Consider the following 21,092-nt stretch of genomic DNA (forward strand, 5'->3'; position numbering starts at 1 on the left):
GTGATCAGATATAGATTTGCTTTCCTGGAGCAGCACAATGGTCATAATGTATTTGTGGGGACTAAAGGTATGGTTTATCAGTGCCAATATCAGTCTGATTACTTTGCCAAAGTTCTCAGACGTCTTTATTGTCTTCTTTCTATCAGATACTGTCCTTACACTCAACCAGACAATGGTTAGCAAAGCTGTAACAAGCATTGCACTGAAAATGTCTGCTGCGTAGCACAGTCTTTTAATTTAAGCATCTTTTTTTCCCTGCTTAATTTTGCGCATGTGTGTTGTTTTACCTTACGTAACAAAATAGATTGCTAGTATTTAAATGAGAAGTGAATACAGCATTTATATGCTTGTTTTCCTCCCAGAATAGACTATCTACGTATGTCATTCTGTGGCATAAGCACAGCTGGTGTCTCATCATAGAGCCTGATAACCATCTGTCTGATTTTAGTAGTGGAGGTATGGCTGGTGTCATAAGGCCTTAATGAGGTTTTAGACAGGTCTTCAATATAGATGGAATGACAGAGAGAAACCATATGGGTCCCATTCGCTTCCTATTCACACTTTATAGGCAGCAGTTAGTCTAACAATTTGCTGACAGCTACAGTTTTCTGCTGTTTTGTAGACTTTTACATCTTACTTTCTCCATTATTTATTTTTATCCCTGCCTTGTGTTCTTATTTTCATCTTATCTTTTTGTCTTTCTTGCTCATTTCCCCCTTTCTTTGTCTTTTCTCTGTTTCTGTCTACTGCTCTGCTATTTGTGCTCCTTACTCTTTCTCTGCACTAATCTTTCAACAGTTGAAAAGTGTGTCCCTCTTCATGTATTAACTGTTCTTTATGTTTGTCCAAACAATTGTATCTTTGCAGTTTCCCCTTTTTTATTTTCTTTGTCTCACAAGTGCTCAGTTTGTCTAATCTGACAGGCTCATCTCATCTTACAACATCTCACGTAGTATTTACATGTACACAGGAACGGTGTACAGTCTATATTTAAGGAACATCCATGTGGAGGGATTTTAGCTTAGATCTTAACCACTTTTTTAAGCTTAGTCTCCCTGTGATTAATTTATGTAATGATCGGTAAACTGTCTGTCGAGTCTGGCAGGTTGAGAGTCCTGAATAAACACTGACACCCACAGCTGGGGCCCTCCTGAACCACCATCCATCCAACAGAGGTCCACACGGCCTGGTTGAGCAAATGCCCGGCCCAGGCCTTCTTACATCTCTCTGGGCTCAGTTTTCCCTGTTGTCCCCCTGGCCGCCTGCCTGACTGACTGTCTGCTTGGCTACTAAAATCATCACCTGCTACTAAACAGCTGTCCATAACCAAACACACACAAAACACACAGCTGCTGCATAAAATGGGAATGTACCCACACCTGCATATGGGTTCATGCACACAAAAGCATTATACACACATCTGCTGGCCACAGCTGGTGCCCATACTATATACATGAGGCGTGCGCATGCACACACTGGACACAGCTGCTTACCACATGTGTCTATTTCATCCACATGAGGAGTGGGTGAAGAGAGAGAAAGAGAGACTGATTAATGGACAGAGAGAAATAAATATTGATATGAAGCAGGAGAAGCAGAGACGATAGAGAAAAATAAATATAGAGGAGGAATGGGTTGCAGAGAGAAAATGGAGAAAGATTGCCAAGGGAAAAGGAAGAAAATAAATGAAGTTGAGAAAACTGGCAGCAGAAGTAAAACTCAACCTTTATAATAGACATGGACAGCATCAAATTAAAGGACCATGCTGGGTCACATCTCACTTTCTCTAATTCAATCTAAAAGTGGAAAATAAGTTTTTAATTTGTTTAAATACTGATCTCTATTCTGGGCAGTGTCACAGGTCCACAGGTATCTGCTGATGATTCCATTATTCTCAAATAAATAAATACAAATGGAATCCAGTCTCTCACATGGTACTGAAGATTTTCAAAGGAAGGTCGATAAAAATGAAATTTGACAGACGGAGCATGTGGCTGATTCTGACACTAGACAGAAGAGATGCACCTGAATGGCTTCAATTATCAAAATGATGTTATTTTACTTCATGTAGAAAAGTCACTGCCTGACTGTATTTCTTAATTTCAGGCTGTTTCCACTTCTCTATTTTCCTCAGTGTGACACCAGATTTGAGACACAGAGGGGGAATATATACAAATATGAAAGAATACTTGAACCTCTGTGTCTGACTGGGCGCTATAAGGCACTTTATAGCTTACAGTAAACAGTGAACCAAATGTAGATTTTATCTTTGTGATACTTATGAGAGATTATCCATATCAAAGTATGATTGCATCTGTTGTTTAGTTAAGTGCTTGAAATCTTGAAATATTGTTATGTTTTCTGATAGAAACCTCTTATGATTAAGGACATGGTCCACTTTCACTGAGTCATTTGATGCTAACTAATGGTCATATGGTTCATTTTGGAAGGCAATGGCAAACAATATCATCTCACCAATAGGGTCAGAAAACATTCATTTGGGTTGTTTTTAAAGGCAGTAATGAACAACCTATTTGTTGTTTAGGTTTGAGGACTTTTTTTCAGTTTATAATGTAAAATCTCATTCCACTTCCAAAACTAAAAGTATTTTAATAACAGAGCATTTGTTCATATTTCCTCTGTATTTAATACACAATAGGTGTGATTGGTGACACCCAAATAACAACACTGTATACAGCATACTAATGAAGCATACAGTAGGTACAATGGCTTGCACTGGAGTTGTGTGAATGTGCGAGAAATCATGTGGTGTTTATCCACCCTCACTTGTAAAATGTTTTTCATTCTGAGTCATGGGGTGTTTTTGAGCAAGAGCTGTTTTGCAGTTGACTTGTTTTATAACAGCAAGACAGCAGGGAGGTAACAATAACCAGGACTTCACAGCAAGACAGGAAGAGAAGGAAAGAGAGAAAAAGAATTTCACTGAGCGTATGTGATCTTTTCCTCCAAGCAATGAGTTAGAGAGCATCCACACATCGTGAAATCTGAAAGTGCTACACAGACAAGTTCTCCATCTGTGCCCCAACACACATTTTAAGACTACTTTTTTTCTGTTCTCTCTTTTCTCTGTTGCTCATGCATGCATCCTCATTTTGCACATTTATTCTTGTCTCTGATGCTCTCCTTTTACTGTCAACATGGTCTCCCTTTCAACTTATCTTAACACCCCTCTCCTTCCCCACGATGTCTTTGTAAATCAAGATAGATTTGAAACTATGGACTGGTGCTATTAAAAGATGTCAACATTATTTTCATTAGATATGAATCACCTCATTTGTATCTATCCCACTCAAGGCAGGAAATTAAGCTTACAACAACTTAATTAGAGGACAGGTGAGGTCAGAAGTGAGAGTCAGTTCATTTAGCAAGTGACAAATTAATAAGAGTAAAAGATTTTAAAAGATTAAAACTTACTAACCACACATTAGGTGACAACTTGTTCACCTGAGCTACATTTGCTAACATCTCACAACACTGCATTCTATAATTGTTGTTGACAGTCTTGACTGTATGTCTTTCTCATTAAGTAAGTGAGGCAGATTTCTGACCATGCAGAGCTCCATAGATGATCACAAGAACTTTCAATTGGATTCTGAATTTGATGGGGAGCCAGTGAAGAGCAATCAGAATCGGTGTCATTATCACATTTACCACATGCTAAGGTGAGTTTCAAAGACAGCCTAATATGAACAAAAACGTTTCTGGTGAAGACAGTCTCGCAAACAACCCTTGGTTGTATCGCAAAAACTAGCAGTCAGATTTCCATTTCCATGACTTTTACTGTAGTGCCACCATCAGGACACATAATAGGCAATGTAATGTGAGGGGGTTGTGAACACTGCAGCCTCTAGTGGTCACTAGCAGAAATCACAGAAAAGACTTAACTCTTGTGCTTTAATTTCTGTGTCGATAATCTGTCTTTTTGTCTCACCCACACACTGCCACCCACCACCCCTTACTACATCAGCCATTATATGATCTGAGCATCAGACTTCAATTAGATCCAGTAAACTGTTTGAATTAGAGACTTGTTTCCACCAGTCACAGTCTCACACATCTTTTGATGGACAGCAATTTAACATTAATTTAGCTGAAAAGTTGAGTAGAAAAAGAGAGTAAAAGCCCAGACAGAGGCGCTTAACAGCAGGGCTCCAGACCAACGGCATTGCGTCGTCCTGGGGACGGTAGGAAATGTGTTGATGTGGGATGAAAAGAGATCTTCCCCGGGATGCCTCCGGGACGAAAGGGATTTTATATATAATTTTTTATTTATCTATTTTAAACTATTGCTTAGCAAATGACAAACTGAATCGAGCGCTGACTACAATGGAGCGTGTCTTCTCATGCTGTTACTATAGTTACTATCACTGGCTGCCTACTCAGTGTGAGACCTGTGAAATGTTCCCATGGTACCGGTCTATCTATCCCCTCAGTCACAAATGGCTTGCTGGCAGGACCTTGCGTATATGTTGCGCTGGTTAAACAAAACACAGCGCTACCCTGGCTGTGTGTAAGTATATTAGCTAAAGTATACATTTAGACAATTTCAATATATTATTGTGGTCTTTCTTGTTATAATCTACACCTTAAACACTTTAAAAATAGCTTGTACATGGACAGTAATGATGCGTAGATTGCAGTTATATCCGCAGGCACCGACGGTTAATCTGTGGATCGGGTAGGTTAGGTCATAAAAATTTGCATTCTGATTAATAGCGGATGGGTCTCGTATGGTGAAATAATAAAACATTAATGAGGAAAATATTAATTACATTCTCTAACATATGAACATAGCAGAAAGCAAAGCTGCAGAGCTACAGAGCTGGTCCTCTGCTGCTCTGCAGCGGACAGCTTCATTTTTGTCAGGCACGAATTAACTACACAAACTAACAACGGGGAATACTAAGAAATATACAGACACTAATAACAATTATTTCTATAAGTATACAAGAGAGACTGCTGGACAAATTGGTGCACTCAGCATGCTACAATCTCTCCAGACCGCATGGGTTATCAGGAGCAGAAACAGGACGACAGCAGGCAGCATACATAGGACATAAATATGAAACTGTATTGCAAAGGCACATTTCACCATGGAAATATTTACACTTGCTGAAAATAGCATGTCTAATCTTTGAAGTAAATCGTTAAAGAAAACTTTCATACATCAACAGGGGCAAATTTAGTGATTTGGAGGCCCCAGGCAAACTCTGTTTTGCTTTAGTAGTATTTTTAACATTTTGAATTTGAGATGGTTTACATTCACTTTGGGACAGTTAAAATTGTTTTTCAGGACAGTTCCATGGCAGTGGTGAAAAAAGTTAGTCTGGAGCTCTGTTTAACAGAGCAGACAATCCCCTAAAAATAGTCTGTTAATAATATGTCTATAAGTAAAAAGGGGAAATACAGAAATAGATCAAGCTAAAGCATTGGTCCTGAGGCTTTTACTTCAGACACTCCTATGTACTAAACACGGTAAACACATACTGCTATATGGATTTTATTTAAGCTTTCCAGCAGCTTTCCATCTGGTTACACCTCAACTAGTGATGTCACAGCAGGTGGCTCACTCTCTGGCAGAAACAATAACCTCTGACACTAGCCTTCTATGTTTTATGTATGCCATTCTTTCCATTATTGTACTGTATCACAAAAAGCACCTTGTTGCAAGGCCCATGATGATCAGGACTTTTCTTTTACAAAGTCTAACAACTGGACACAGGTTGACAGATTGAACACAGAGTGTTCAATCAGGGAGTTCAGGGAGGTTTACAGCACAAGGGCATTATTGTATGCTGGCCCCTAAGCGCAATACACATACAAAAGTGAAAAACACAACCATTAAGAGAAATGCAACAAATACTGAAAAACAAACATTGAAGCACAAACATTGAGGGAAATGTGCTCCAAAACACAAAATAACACCAAATGGCAAAACACACACACAAGAACAACACATATAAAAAGAGAAACTGGAAGTGCTCTTGGCCACTAGGGGCAGTGATGAGTTCTTTGCCCTCGCAGTGGCTAAGACAAAGTGGGCTTATTCAACATGAAATTCACCTCATCTGGAAAGAACAGAGGCTCAACAACATGACGTCTTATAGAAACTTCATATTCTGAGAGAGAGAAATTTTTATTTTATTAGTTGGATTTTGCACTATGAAGGTTCTGTTAGCAAAACATTTACTGTTTTAGTATTTATAACACTTTTGGATTTGAAGCGCATTTTTCTTAATGTTTGTGTTCTCACTTTTGTATGTGTTTTACAAATTGTAGCATTTTTGGGATTTGGAGTGTATTTTCTTAATGCTTGTGGTTTTACTTTTGTATGTGTTATGACTTTAGGGGCCACCATACTATTAAAACCTGTCACAAGTGAGAAAACGCTTTGTTGGATTGACCCTCGCTCAACACAATGCAACGTCATCCAGCAAAGCACTGCATTGGACAATGAAATATGTGCAAGTGCACATTTCTGGTTGATTACTTTAGAATGAGAATGGCATATTTCTTATTTTCCTGATCCAAACCAGCTTCCTGGTTCATTTTTCATTGTCTCGCCGGTACCTGAAATAACACCTACACCAACACAGCCACTTCTTTTTTTTCTTTTTTTTAACACAGTGCTATTTTCAGTGTTAACACACAGCAGGTGAATGAGAAGAAGTGTTGCTTGCAGTCTTAAACTGTGGGGACTCCAGTAAGCTTAAATTGGAGAGGCAGACTCAGATAGGTAGATAGAACAGGTAGAAAAGCAAATCAGCGGACAGCGAGGCACAGACATAGACAGCTACACTTGGCCATTTCACTGACTCATGAACACAAAATCAATGTCATTGCATGTCATTTCCTTTTTTATTCTGTTTATAGCTCTGAGCAAATGAAAGTGGCCAGAGTGAAGGACAAACAAAAAGACAGCAAAAGGCAGTAAAAAGCCCTGGTCCGACAGACTAGTCAATACAGATACAGGATATGACAGCACCACTACTCCACCACTCCACCAACCTCCCTTCCTCCTTTCTTTAAATCTCTCCATCTATCACGTTTATGAATTGTTCAGGAGAATATTGAATAGAGCATGATGGGAGTGTTACTGTCTGATGCCTCAGGGTAGAAGTGTCACTAAGCACTTCTTGTCATTCGGTCACTTAATTGTGCATGTGTATGTCTGCTGTGTGTGTCGTACTACAATATGCGAGTATGTGCATGCTTAAGTACATGCGACTGGATGCATGCATATATGTATACTGTATGTACAGTCTGGGCATTACTGTTTGAATATGTACATTTATGTGTGTGAGGGCACATTTTGAGGGTGTCACTTTCTCTGTATGTGCACTACTGTGTGCATATGACCGTGCTTGAATTCTCACAGGGACTCACATCATCATCATTACCCTGACAGCTGACAGTAAAATCCATATCAAATCTATAACTCCATTTTCCTGTTTTTGTTCCTTTCTTTCATCACCCGACTCCCTTGTCTCCCATAAATAGAGGCTGCACCATGACATGCCATTAGCTGTCCATGGATATATCATAAAAATGCAATGAAACACAGAGACAAAAAGTCAATAAGTGACAAACCTGGACTGCTGCATATTTTCCTATTCCAGATACTTCAAGAATATGTTGCCCATGGCATTACTATCAATGCAACTGTCACACACTCTTTGTCTGACTCACATGGTATTTATTTATTTGTCATCTGTCCCTCTCTCTAGAGCCACAGAAAGCGGTGTCTCACTTTATCTAATTCTGTCTTTCTTTCTTTGTCATCAGCCACTTTTTCTTTCTATCTGTCCCTCTTTCTCAGTCATTTCTCGATTTCTCTGTCAATCTCACCCTCCTTCATTATCAGTATAATTTCACCCGCTAGATTTTTGTCGTTCACTCTGCCCTCTACAGAGCAGGGGCATGATGCTGCTCTTCAGTTTGATAAACGTATGTTTAGCAAACACACTAATTATCTCAACCAGAGCTAATAGGATAGATAATTACACATTATACACAGAGGCTCTGTCTCTCATTCTCTTTGTCTTTCCTTTACTCCCCTCCCACTGCTTCCTCTCTTCCTTTTAGTTTGATTTTCACTCTCTCCTCTTTCTCTCTCTCTCCCAAGCCCATTGTGTGTGGTATATTTGTCTGAGAACGATGTGGTGTTTTTCCACTTGTCATAGACATTAATGAGTGTTTCCTTGACTGTGCCAGGCCTTATGAATGATGTCTGTCTGTGTTGGTGAACCAGAACTGTCGCTACCGAATATGATTTTTATTTTGTATGTGACTTACATGATGGGAGACAGGTAGGAGAGGAGAAATAAGGCAGTCCAAGCAGACCATTGACCCTACATTGCAGTCTCCACATAATGTACATACAGTAGCTCCTACAGGAAATCACATTTTTAGGAGGTTTACATTAGGAATGGCTGGACTCTCTAAAGTATGTACATATGGAGCTACCTCACATACAAAAACACCTGACCTGATCATTTAGACTTCACTGTTAATTATTTTTACTGCAAAATACTGTAATCTTAGCACATGTACCTTATTACCAGTCAATCCTGGTTTTGTAAAACTGTAACATATAAGTGGACAATGAGTGACTAGTAAAAATCATTTAGTTTGTTGCCATGGCATTGGAAGTCAGTGTATTACTTCTACAAGAAACAGTGAGAGCTGCAAAGGATGGAAATGTCTCCAGTTATGAAATTTCTCCTTTTTCTATTTGTTTTCATTATTATTTTCTCACCGTTGGTGTTTTATGAATCCTGGTTCCAATCACTGTCAGTGGCACATCTAATAAAAGCCATGTTTTAATATTGTCTGTCGGATTCCATCACGCCAGTTACACTGGAGAATTAGGAAGTGTTGTTTGATGTCAGCGTGACAGATATTAGTGCAGATAAACTGAAAATTTGTTTGACTGGCAGAGACATTATTGCTTGGTTACATCAGTTTCAAATTACTTGCATGGAGCCAACAGACCTCCATGATCAAAGACTTTATATTGTCAAATATTTGACTACTGTGACAGAATAAAACTGAAAATTACTTTTTATTTACTGATGTTATTGAGGGTTATATGAGATATTACATTATTATTACAGATATTGCATTTCTTATTAAACTTTTATGAAAATCTATATAATGTTTTAAGTTTGCTTTTCAAAAGATACAATCAGAGCATGTTAAAAGCAGGTTTCAATCTATTTTTTAGGTGACCAATGTACAGTCAGAAACTATGTAGGCAACTTGTGTACAGTATGTGACTTACATAAGTCAACTTTGGTTACTCAAACACTATTATGTATTGTGATGTAGTGTTGTGATCATTTGGGGCCACCCACCTTCCCTCAACCCTTTTTCAAACACTTTCACGTTACACGTTTCACATAATAAGTTCAGCCAACTATAACCATGAAGATTGTTTATTGACCATGACTGGATAAAAATGGCAGTAGGACGCTGACTTTGCTCAACTCCATTTTTGATGATTGATATGTTCATGGATAATTTAACAAACCAGTAAAAAATTAGCTCCAGCATCATTGTACTCTGCGTGGTTTCTGTGGTTGCCATCCATCCATCACCCAATCTACAGGCAGCAGCAGCAAACAGTTGTGCGCATTCATGAGAGAGGCACCCACCCTCTCTCTCCTTGCCGCTGAGCCTACCTGCGCGGCCAATGTGTTTACACTGGAAACAATAGAGGTCGCGACTGCATCCTCTCAGAGTCTCAAAGTACCTTTAAAGTGTATTAAAGCAACTATCATTGGGGAAACCTGTGCCTCTGCTTCTTCTTTGATGGATTTCTTTGCCTACAATCCCTGTAACACCAGCGAAATATGATGGGCCTGAGGCAGTTAAACTTATTCATATTCTCCACTCATGTTCTGTTTTTTATTTTACCCATGTTTAACTTAATGTTTAAGTCAATGTATGCATCAAAGACGACCAAGATTAATTAATAGTCATATTATTTAATTTCAGTATTTCAATGGATTAATTAGCAATTTTAATCCCTACCCACAAGTCACTGATGTGAACCCTAAAACTATTGCTAACACCTCATTATTCAACCAATGCCCTTGCCATTGACAATGCCTCACTCTCACTCAGTGTAACAATAAACATCCATCAGAACCTCTATTATTCTCAACATCATTGGCAACACAATAAAATTGACAGAAATGACGAAAGGCAGAAACGTATCAGTAAAAACTGACAAAACATCCAGTCAAACCTCTCTCCTGTCGCTCCAAGGGCTTCACTAATCTATAGAAGAGAAAGGAATTCCACTGCCTTGGGTAAAACACAGGTCTAAATTAAATTCTACACTTTTTCTCTCCCAGCACTGCCTGGAGGTATCCCACGACCTCTGCAACAGAAAGGTCATTATCAGGAAGGGTTGACCAAGAGGAAAGAGGAGGAAGAGAAAGCAGCTAGTAGAGTGAAGGGTATGTGCAAAGTGGGGTAGGAGGTGAAAAGAAAGAAGTAAGAAGGGGGAAAAGGGAGAGAAAGAGATGAGGGAGGACAGAACAGAGGAAAGGAAAGGAAGATGGCAATCAAGAAAAAATAGTGGAAAGGAACACAGAATTAAAGAGAAAGAAATGCAAACTCTTTGTAATCGTCTTTCTCCTTTCAGATCTGTCATTTCTCAACAACATGTCTGACTCTTTTCTCTCCACAGACACATAATAATCATCTCCTATCAGATCCAGACCTGTAGCTAAAGTACAGATCTGATGTGGCTTCAAATATTTGAACAAGCTGAGTTGTGTTTGATTTAGGCTGTCTTTCAGAATTTCAAGCATCCTTTGAATGATGGCATAGCAAAAAATAAGAAAATTCTACCTAAATAAATAATACAATGCATTCAATATGCATTTAACCACTGTTTGGCAATTTAATCCTTATAGAGTGGATTTGGGAAGAGGCACATTTGATATTACTAGTGTAAATAGAAAAACTGATCATGAACTGCCACTGAATAAACAGAGGCCTTTGTGCACCTTGGATTTTGCCCCAAAACAAAGCAAACAAAAGATCTGGAAAATAAAAGGTAAAGTAGGTAATAGCAAAGGCGGAGGAAAGAAAGTAAATATCTTTTGGAAGTCAGATTACAGGACTCCCTGCTGTGTTTAATGCACCACACAAGACAGCTTCTATCATTTCAACTGACGTGAAATATTTTTGATTTCAAAAGCCATGCAGTGTGAATAATTTCTCCAACAAAATGTCGACCTCTCCTGCTAGATGAAGCTTTTCAGTCAAAGTACAGAAGACATAAACTCCCAAACATGAAACAGATAATAAAGACATACTTTCTGCCTTCATCTTTTTTTTCTTTTTCTTTCAAGTCTTACTCCCTTCAGATGATCGTGATTGTTTCCTGATTAGACACTTTTAATATCCGTCCCTGCGGGGTACCGTTACCAGGGATACAGCTTAGGCTGCAGCACGGCATGTGGCTAACTGTTACAGCTAAGATGTCCCCGGGCGATTTTTCATTAACTAGTCATAAAGGAGGCTCTGTGTGGAGCCATTACAAGTGCCCTCAGATCTTCTCCACAGAGCACTCAGAGGTACTACCCAGAAGAAAGCGCCAGCAAGACAGGGAGGAAAATATGGAGGTAATATTGTGTCTCTAAACTGCAGTCAAACAATTATTTTCTTGGGAGGTTTTTTGTTTTGTTTTTTTGTTGCAACTTTTTTCCTTGTTCTCTCCAAATGTGGAAAGTCCAAACCCTATGCACTGCACTGCAGTCCCTATCACTGCCAACCCTGCTGTTTGCCAGAGGAAGGCTGCAGATAGACATATGCTACCTCCATGACACATGATGCCCCCAGACGCTTCTTTTCACTTCAACCTCGCCAGCTCCCCACCCACAAACACAGCCAATTATGTTTGTTGGAACGCACAACCAAACTGGATGTACCGCTAGTGGGGATTGAATCAAGTTAAAGCCATTGTTAAATATTTAATCACCCAGTGTGTCCGGCATATAATGAAAGTCTACACTGCATAAACCTACAGACCTCCAATTTCCAGATCTGTAGCTATCAGAGCATAACAATGTGAAACATAGACACTATGTGGACTGTGCAGTATGGCTGTCAAGTTTTTGTACTGTGTACAGGATTCTGAGTGAGCCAGATCATCCATCAGCACGATATACTGCAGTGTGACAGGAAACTATCACGAAGCCATTGTCATGAAAAATGGCAAACAGCGCTGACAGATATATGAGGTAGAGACTATTACACAGGCATCAGCACCAGAATTCTTAATAGATCACTCTCACTGCTCTAATGAGTATCATCATCCTTGCAAAAGTTCATTTGTGATATGAAATATATTGTGAATGATTCAAATTATTCAAGTGCATAAACAATTTAACACTAACCATAATGTAAATCTATGAATGCAAACTTGGTGAATGGGTTTTTTTCTAAACTACCATACCAAATTCACTGAAACTGAAAGAGATGCAATGCTTTGAATACATATTATTTTTTACTTTGCTGGGCATAGTATGGTGGCACAGGGTATAAAGAGACTATCTCTAAATCTACTATCTAAACTATCTAAAGAAAATAGACTGTTTGTATCTGACCCTGACCTCTGACCTCACTGCATAGGAAGGCAAGAAAATGTCCAGTTGGAAATTGTAGATATATAAGACTATTACACTGATTATTGATGTGGATCACCTGCAGATTGCTCATGCTGCGCTCCTTACAGCCCTGCTGCTTTTATGTCCTACCAGGTAGTTAATTGCATTCACTTGGTGTTCAAAGTATGAATCATTCCCTGATTAAACAGCAGGAATAAAAACCAGCTGGGCTCTGTCCTGACGCTGAGGTCTGGGTAAGACTTAGGGATGGCTGTACTTAAGTGTTCTTTGTTACTAAGTTAACATTAGTTTGAGTAAAAAGGCAGCATTTCTTTCAAAAGTGTGCCCTTCAGTAGTAGTCAAAGGGTTGCATTGTTGCATTGTTGTCAAATCCCAGTGATAATTGTCAAAGCAAGGATTTTGCAGCAATGACAATTGAAAGAAAACACCTGCTGTGACACAATGACATGATGATTTGTATGAGGCCACAATTGCACATGCTTGAAATGTATGTACGCAAACTGACTCAGTGTGTGTCACAAGGGCAAGTTCAAGTGCAAACTTGTTACTTTATTTGACACAAATTATTAAGTGGATGATTTGGATAATTATTGTGTTTGTTATATCGGTAGCATACAACTGAGTGAGAAATGTGTATGAAAGTTGCAAAAAGGATAAACCAAACCCAGAGATGTGGAGCCGACACCTAAAGATTTCTGCCCTCTGTAATAAGTGTTGAAATACCCTTTAAACTGTCTTTCTAGAGAGCGGTGTAGTTTGCAGTGTTAAGATCAGATCTGGAGACCTTTGCCTCAAGATTCAGATTACACTTCTACCCTTTAGGATTAATCAGAGTAAACACCAGCTGCTACCCAGAAGGGTACTCAAAAAAACAAATTGTGTATCTTGAATATTAAAATGCAGTATCATACACATAAGCAGGATTTTTACATAATTTTTTTTACAAGATTTTTTTTTAATACAGGCGTCAGTAAGATTTAATCGCTAACCCTGTAATCCAGCTGCTTCATTGTTTGTTCATTAGCACATTGTTTATTTACAGGTAAACACCATCTTCTGTCATATAGGTCAAAGAAATACAGTTTTCATCATCCAAACACTGTCACTTCAAATGTAGCACCAGTGTGGCGTATTCATTTGTATAAGTAGGCTGTTTTAGTGTAAATTCTGAAGACACAGGTTTTAGCAATATATTAAAATGGATGCATTCATAAAACACAAACGCCTAGAAAAGATTAAAATGTAATTCAACTGCAATATAGCATGGTGGGCAAAGAAAAATGTAATGGCAGCATACTCTAAATGTCACCGAAAATGTAAGAATGTTGAAGATAAACCTCCATAATTATTTAAAGATAATTCAAATATGTTGATATTCAGGTTGCTGCTGAGTTGCCCTGAAGGAGTCAGTAGACTTTCAAACAACACAATTCACTGAAAGCTGTTTGGATATGAGGTTTAGATAAATGAGTCTCTGTGAGGCAGTCGTCTGTATCATTGCCTTAAGAGTAAGGTGTGCAGTAGCTGTAGAAATACTCTCAGTTTTATTTGAGTGAATACAGAAATACCTTTATAGCTCTCTATAAAGTTAATGGCCCAGTCACTTAAGTAACATTAAGATACTCAATGTAAAATGTACATAAAGTAAGCATATCTCAAATATCAGGTCCTTATGTTTCAGTTTTACTCCTCTATCACAGATACTGCAAATAATTTATTTGGAAAAACCACTGATGTCATGTTCACCTTAAAATTGTACATTTCTATTACCGTTGGGAGAAGTTGGAGAAGGAGAGGAATAAGGGAGATCAGTGAATAGGAAAAGGGAGATGAACAAGAAACTAATTATCAAGAATTGTGACCTGTTTTCTTCTACAAAATAAGCATTAGGGAGAAGAGGAAAAGAAGAAAAGAAGCAGTCAAAGAAAATTAACTGCTGGAGAACAGGCCCTTGGCATAGTGGGTCAGATGCTACTGCTGCGATGGCCCATTTATGCAAGTAAAAACTTGGCATGTAATGCTTTTTTTACTTCATCTTAGACTCCTCTGTTAAGTAGGTTTCAGCAGCTTTACGGCACACACTTGGCGTGGGAATAGAAAAGAGTGAGACAAAGACAACTGTTGGGGAAACTGTAAAACAACATAGAGAGAAAGAGACTTACTTTAGCCAGCAGTGATGATGCCAAACGCTCTGTGGCTGATTTGAATACAGCTGTGTGCTGCTTTTTGTAGTGCTCCTCTGTCTTCTTTTCTGTCTGAATGCAAACATACGGCATTCACACATATGTATATGTACATACATACACACACAGCACACCCACACATATACGGGGATGAGGATATGAGCATTTTCTGTAGGGCTAAAACAATAACACAGCTAAGAAGCAAGGAAGTAAGAAAGAAAGAAGCGAGGAAAAAACAGACAAGAAAACACAATGAAAATGAAGACAGGCAGATGAATGCATGAATACATTGATGGATCATCCTACCTCGTACTGTCCTGGACTTGGGGTCTCTATCGATTCCTTGTTGAGAAAGATGGAGTTGCGCTGAGCAGTGGAGCCAAAGCCTCCCTTCCTGGTTCTCTCTAAAAATGCCTTTTTAAAACTCTCTCGGGCTAAGCCATAGTCGAACACATTATAGGAACCTGGACCTGGACAGAGTACAGACGGGATCATTGTGTGTATGTCTTAAAAAATGCCTTCTTTTCCCTGTGACAACATCCTAAAGAATCAGTACCTGTACAGCTTACCTTCCTTCAAATCAATACCTGCTATTTCTGTCCAAATTTCTGTGATGACGCAAAGGAATTTACATAGGTTTACAATGAAGAACCAGGTATTAAGAGACATGTAGCGTAGGTGTAACTTTGGCATAGAGTCTTTAGTACTGGCAGTGTGTTTAGCATTCATGTAGTGTTGGTTTGGACTGAAAATGACGCTTGTGCTACACCTGCACTACTCTAAATTTGTCAGTGCCTGCTTTGATAACAGCTGGCTGAGTGAATGCTCAAACTCACAGAAGAATGATTCTCCATTTCTATTAATACATAAGCTGAGAGAGCCACTGCTCACTGTAACTTAAGAATACACTTAGATATAAACAAATGAAGAGAACATTTTCACCAATTTGACAACACATACTACATACATTCATTTATACGCATGCTGCAAATACAGAAAACGCAAGTAAACACAGAAATGCTACAATATGCAAGACAACACAAACGAGCACCTTTTTCGTAAGTGTTTGGGGCTGTAGTGCAACCAGACTCCACGCTGATCATTTTTGGCACATCAGAGACACTGACCACATTGAGTTGTGCTTCAAAGACCATTCATTGCTTGTGACCGTATAACTGAAGAGAACATTTTATGCACTGAATATGAGAAATATGATATTGAATATAGAAATATGAGAAATTAAACATAGCATTTGCTAAGGCAGAGCACTAAAGATGCAATTGCGTTAATAAATTGGCATCAGCTGTTTCATTGAGGCTTCGCAGGTTTAGCTGTGTGGCTATCTGCTGACTACTCCCGTCCCATGTTTGTTCTCTATATTTGTCTTAATTCATTGAATTTATGTACTTTTGTTTATATTTTTTGTTTGTTTTTTCAGCTACAGTGGGAAAACTGAAGCACACAACTGTAACTTTGTGAACACTAGCAGAGCTTCAATAAAAAAATCATATGGCAACACAAACAAGCTACACCTGTGTAGCCACATTTAAAGATGTTCTGAGCAAAGAGTGGAAAGACAGAGGTCTAAATGTTCGTATGGTGGCAAAGCACAGCTCCCGAAATGTGTCTGCATGTTATACGTGGAGACTCAACATAAAAAAACACACATAAGATTTATTTTTTGAATTATCAATGAATGTTCTAAGCTCTTATTTAATCAGTATGATGAAAAATAAATGATTCTAAACCTATTTTGGACCTTCACACTTCTATTGTATTGCATCTGTTCTGTATTTGTGTTTTCTGCATTTATCTTTAATTTTTAAATGCAGCACTTTATATCAAATTCTGTTTTATGTAGAGGCCGTTGTTAAAAATCTGTGTGTATTAGTGTGTGCAGGACAGTGTGTATTGTGTTTCTGACATGTGTGCACACACACACACACGTTTGAACTTCTATACATGTGAGAACCCACCCAATGCAGTCCCCAGGCCCTCACCCTAACCTTAACCATCACAACTAAATGCCTAACCATAAAACCTTAACCCTAAAATCAAGTCTTAACCCTCAAACAGCACTTTGAATGTCTGTATCTCACTTTCCAAAAATGTCCTCACTCCCAAGGTATGAAACTCAAATTAGTCCTCAAAAGGACAGACATACACACGCTAACACAGCAGGAGTTAGTTCCCTTCCAGTTAATTTCAAAATGTTATTACAAGCTGCAACGTGCAACTCATTTTTAATTATTACTTGTTAAGTTGAGTATAATGGTCATGTCAAGTTGATATCTGAACTTTCAAAGAAAACGGCTTGTTTGAAATGAAAGAGGATGTGATTCGGACTTTAAAGCCACATCTAAAATGCTTACAAATACTCTCCTCGGATATTATACTATAACAATCAAGTGCCAATGATGTCTGACAGAGTACTGGTTATTAACTACAAGAGCTAGATTCATTTTAAGCATTATAAGAAATTAGTTCAAAGCAACATTTTCTGTCTTTTGCACAAACAGAAGGATGCTAAAACTCCCTAAAGGAAAAGAAAACTGCATTACATCCGTACAACATAACTATATGTATCCAAGAGGAATATCACTTTGAAGAGCATCCAACTTGGACACACTTTAGATTGGCACACACATTTGGCCACACAAATACACACATACTGACCTGGTGTGTGGCATTTTTTGTCGTTAAGAGTAAAGCGCACTGCAGTGAGGCCAAATGGACTTTTCTTCACTCCCGTGGTCTTCTTCACCAGCTCCAGGGCACAGCGCGGGTCATTATATGCACCAACAGGAGGCGACACTTCTTTCACAGGGTTAAACCTCTAATGGATGGAAATGAAAGGAAATGAGACAGATAAAGGTTAGAGTGAAGCAAGAATAAGCAGAAAGGAAAGAGAGCTGGACAAAAATGGATGAATCTTAATTCAAGATCCCTCGCACACACTGAAATATCAGGAACCATGACGCAAAAAGCTGAACATCAAAGTCTACTTTGTAAAAAGTAATCATTGTACAATTTAATGATTAATAGCCTTTTCTATTGATCAAACTGAACACTCAGCACAGTTTTAAAATGATAAATAGTGAATTTATTTTCTCTACCCAGTGCCCATCTGGAACACAAAAACAAATCAAGCTGTGAATATTTGCTTTATCCGCAGGAACAAAAAATGACAGGGCACTGCATCTCCTCACTGTCAGTAATACCAAACAGACTCAGAACTTGACCAAATACAGACTACTACCCGCAGCCCACAAGTAAACAGCAAGACTAGAAGTCTATCAGGCCCCTGGAATTGCTCATTACACATCACATAGCCAAATTGTTGAACGGATGCAAAATTGAGCCACAATTTTGATTCTTACAAAAAAGACGGGGGCAGTGCCAGAGGAAAGACTACATTTTTAGTAAAAGAAGGCCATTTCAGGACAACTCAGGATCAGCTTGATATTGTCAGTCCTGGCTCAGATGTTTCATCAAAGCTTCACTCAAACTCAGCGATAAATCAGCTTCAGCTGTAGTTATATTACATTGAGGTTATGTGAAATGAATAGTGACTGGAAAGATTTTAATGGTTGCAACATGCAAGCATTTGATCAGACATTTTAACTGTACGGCTGTGATTGACACACTGTATGCTGCTTTGGGGGTAAGAAGTGTGCATTTACAATACCATATTAATATTAAATTAGGCGTTATATACACACACACACACATATATATAGTACTATATCATATACATATATGTATGTACTGTTTGTATGTCCTTCATTCGTCCTATCTGTTCATCTGATCTACTTCACACTTGGCGGGTGTATTGCTGGGACCCAAGGAAGTGCAGAGTCAGGGGCAAAGTTGTTTGTTTGATTAATGTCAAAGATATCATTAGAAGAAAACATTTAGCGGATCTTGACACGGATCTCCAAAATGCCAGCTATGCAGACACATAGCTGCGACATACAGCAGCCAAAGAAGTCTCTCTGTCTGTCTGTCCTTTGATTTTCTCGACAACCTTTCATCTGATCACCTTCACACTTGGCGGATGTAGTGCTGAGGACCCAAGGAAGTGCAGTATCAAGTGTGAAGTTGTTTGGATGAGCGGTTCTCAAGAAAACCTCAGCAATACAGGAGGAGAGCAGAGCCGGAGAGACGGAGCACCGGAAACTGCCAAAAGAACATGAGCCTGCCCGAAATGACACACAGCAGCTGATACAGAAAACACAAGACAGAATCTTATATAAGGACAATTTCACCTCTATAAAACTAATCTAACTAAAATGGAAGGAGTATCTGTCTGTCTGTATGTATATATGTCTGTCCCATCCAATCAATTTCACACTTGGTGGGTGTATTGCTGAAAACCCAAGGAAGTGCAGTGTCGAGTGTGAAGTTGTTTGGATAAGTATTTCTCAAGAAAGCTGCAAACAGCAGTACCGGACACTAAGCAATTGGCCCATTTCAAACAGGCACGTTTTGAACAGGCACTGCACTAGTTTCACTCAAATCCACAAATATGAACCGGCGCTAGATGAAAGGTCAGGGGATCACCAAAGTAAGTCCTATACATCATCTGGGAAGCATGAATGTCTGTACTAAATTTTATGTCAATCCATCTTGGAGATGTTGAGTTATGAATCACTAAAGTCATGAGGATTCATCCTCTGGGAACCATGACTATATAAAATTTAATGGAAATCAATCCAACAGTTGTTAAAGTTTATCAATCTGAACCAAAGTGGCGGACTACCCAACAGACAGGCTGACCAGCAATGCCATCCATAGAGTCATGCTGCTAGTGTGCAACATTGTCTATTTTCTGTTATATTCTTTTTCATAACTCCTAATTGCATGCAGTAACTGGAAAAGCTGTTCTCAGACAATTAAAACACACTGAACTGAACTGAGAGAAAACAGAAAAAGAAGAAAAAGAAAGACATGCATGAGAGAAACAGTGAAAAAGATTAAAATGCATACGGACAGAACAAAGTGGAAAGATGAGGAGAGAGAAAATAAGTTGGGTTAAACAGCATTTCCAACTCAAAGATAATGATGCATACAATCAGGTATGTAATGTTCTTTGACTGTTTTGCTGATGCCAGAGCTTATTCAGCGCTGCGACTGCTTGGCAGCTTTACTTCCTGGGTATAAATGTGTTTATCTGATAGCCTATTATGACAACACAGGCAATCAAGGGACCAAAAGCAGATAAGTTGCCTTTTCAGTCAAAATTACTGAAGGTGAACTGTGTTTTAATGTAATTCTAAATTTCTCCTCAGCCTCTCACAACTGAACCATTCAGTTGGTTGTTATCGAACACAATGGAGGAATACAAAGAACTTGATTCCTCAAATACTAGCGTGCCCACATTAACAATTTCATGCCCCCCCCCCGCCAACCATATACACACATACACACACTCTAAGCCAGTTCCCCAGATGCTGTCAAAACTATAAGAATGATCTTAAAAATACCCCCTTTACTGGATACATGCCAATCATTGATTTGCACTTTCCATTTAAACAAGACGCAGCCTATAGAAAATTAGTTGTGGGGTAATGAAAACTATGTTAGTAATGCACAGCTGAATTATTGGGCTTTTAGGCAAAAGGGAGAAATGAGAAGGAAAACGAACGAAGTGAAGAGGTGTGGCTGGAGGAGGAAATGGAGAGAGGAGAAGAAATGACTTAGAAGAGAAGTGTTTGGGTTAGAACTGAAGTGAGTGTTTGAAGAGAAGCAAGAAGAGGAGCGGGAGTCGCAAGACATGCTGTTTCAAGGCCAAAACAAACGGTGTTCAATCAAAGCCAGTTGTAGAGCTGGGGTTTGTGGCCATCTGTCAATCCAGTACTGCCCTACTGGCTTTAGTTAAGTCTTATTCATGGGCACTTTTTTTTTTTCTCTCAAACTGACTGACTGAGCTTTGTTGATACATCACATAGATGCTGGATCTATTTTGAAGGTGGATTTTTTTGTTATGCTTCCTGTTGTTCCATTTCCAGACACATATGATAAGACATGCCAAAAGGAATACTTTTGAAAATTATGCCCTGAGCCAACACGTTATCAATGCAAGGTGTCTCTGTATGGGGGCCTACCAGAGACAAAATGTCTTAACGTCTGTTAATGTGGATAAACGAGGCCAGTGTAAGTGTAGCATAAGTGCCCTCATGTCCCTTCTGGCACCAAACAAATGGGAATAATCTCATATATAATATACTATATAATAATA

The 21,092-nt window shown here is 38.8% G+C and overlaps 1 protein-coding gene across 6 annotated transcripts in view; it reads right to left on the reverse strand.

Annotated features, from left to right (window-relative positions):
* Window positions 1-21,092, reverse strand: part of stpg2 (sperm-tail PG-rich repeat containing 2) — a 59,624-nt gene that overhangs the window by 19,875 nt on the left and 18,657 nt on the right. For all 6 annotated transcript variants that reach the window (XM_042420576.1, XM_042420578.1, XM_042420581.1 and 3 more), the window contains exons 8-10: window positions 17,528-17,687; window positions 15,158-15,321; window positions 14,831-14,923 (exon numbers count right to left, since the gene is read on the reverse strand). In XM_042420576.1, coding sequence (XP_042276510.1) covers window positions 14,831-14,923; window positions 15,158-15,321; window positions 17,528-17,687 — 417 coding nt within the window. The remainder of the gene's footprint in view (window positions 1-14,830; window positions 14,924-15,157; window positions 15,322-17,527; window positions 17,688-21,092) is intronic.

This window comes from Thunnus maccoyii, chromosome 9, assembly GCF_910596095.1.
Source record: "Thunnus maccoyii chromosome 9, fThuMac1.1, whole genome shotgun sequence".
NCBI classification, from domain to species: Eukaryota; Metazoa; Chordata; class Actinopteri; order Scombriformes; family Scombridae; genus Thunnus; species Thunnus maccoyii.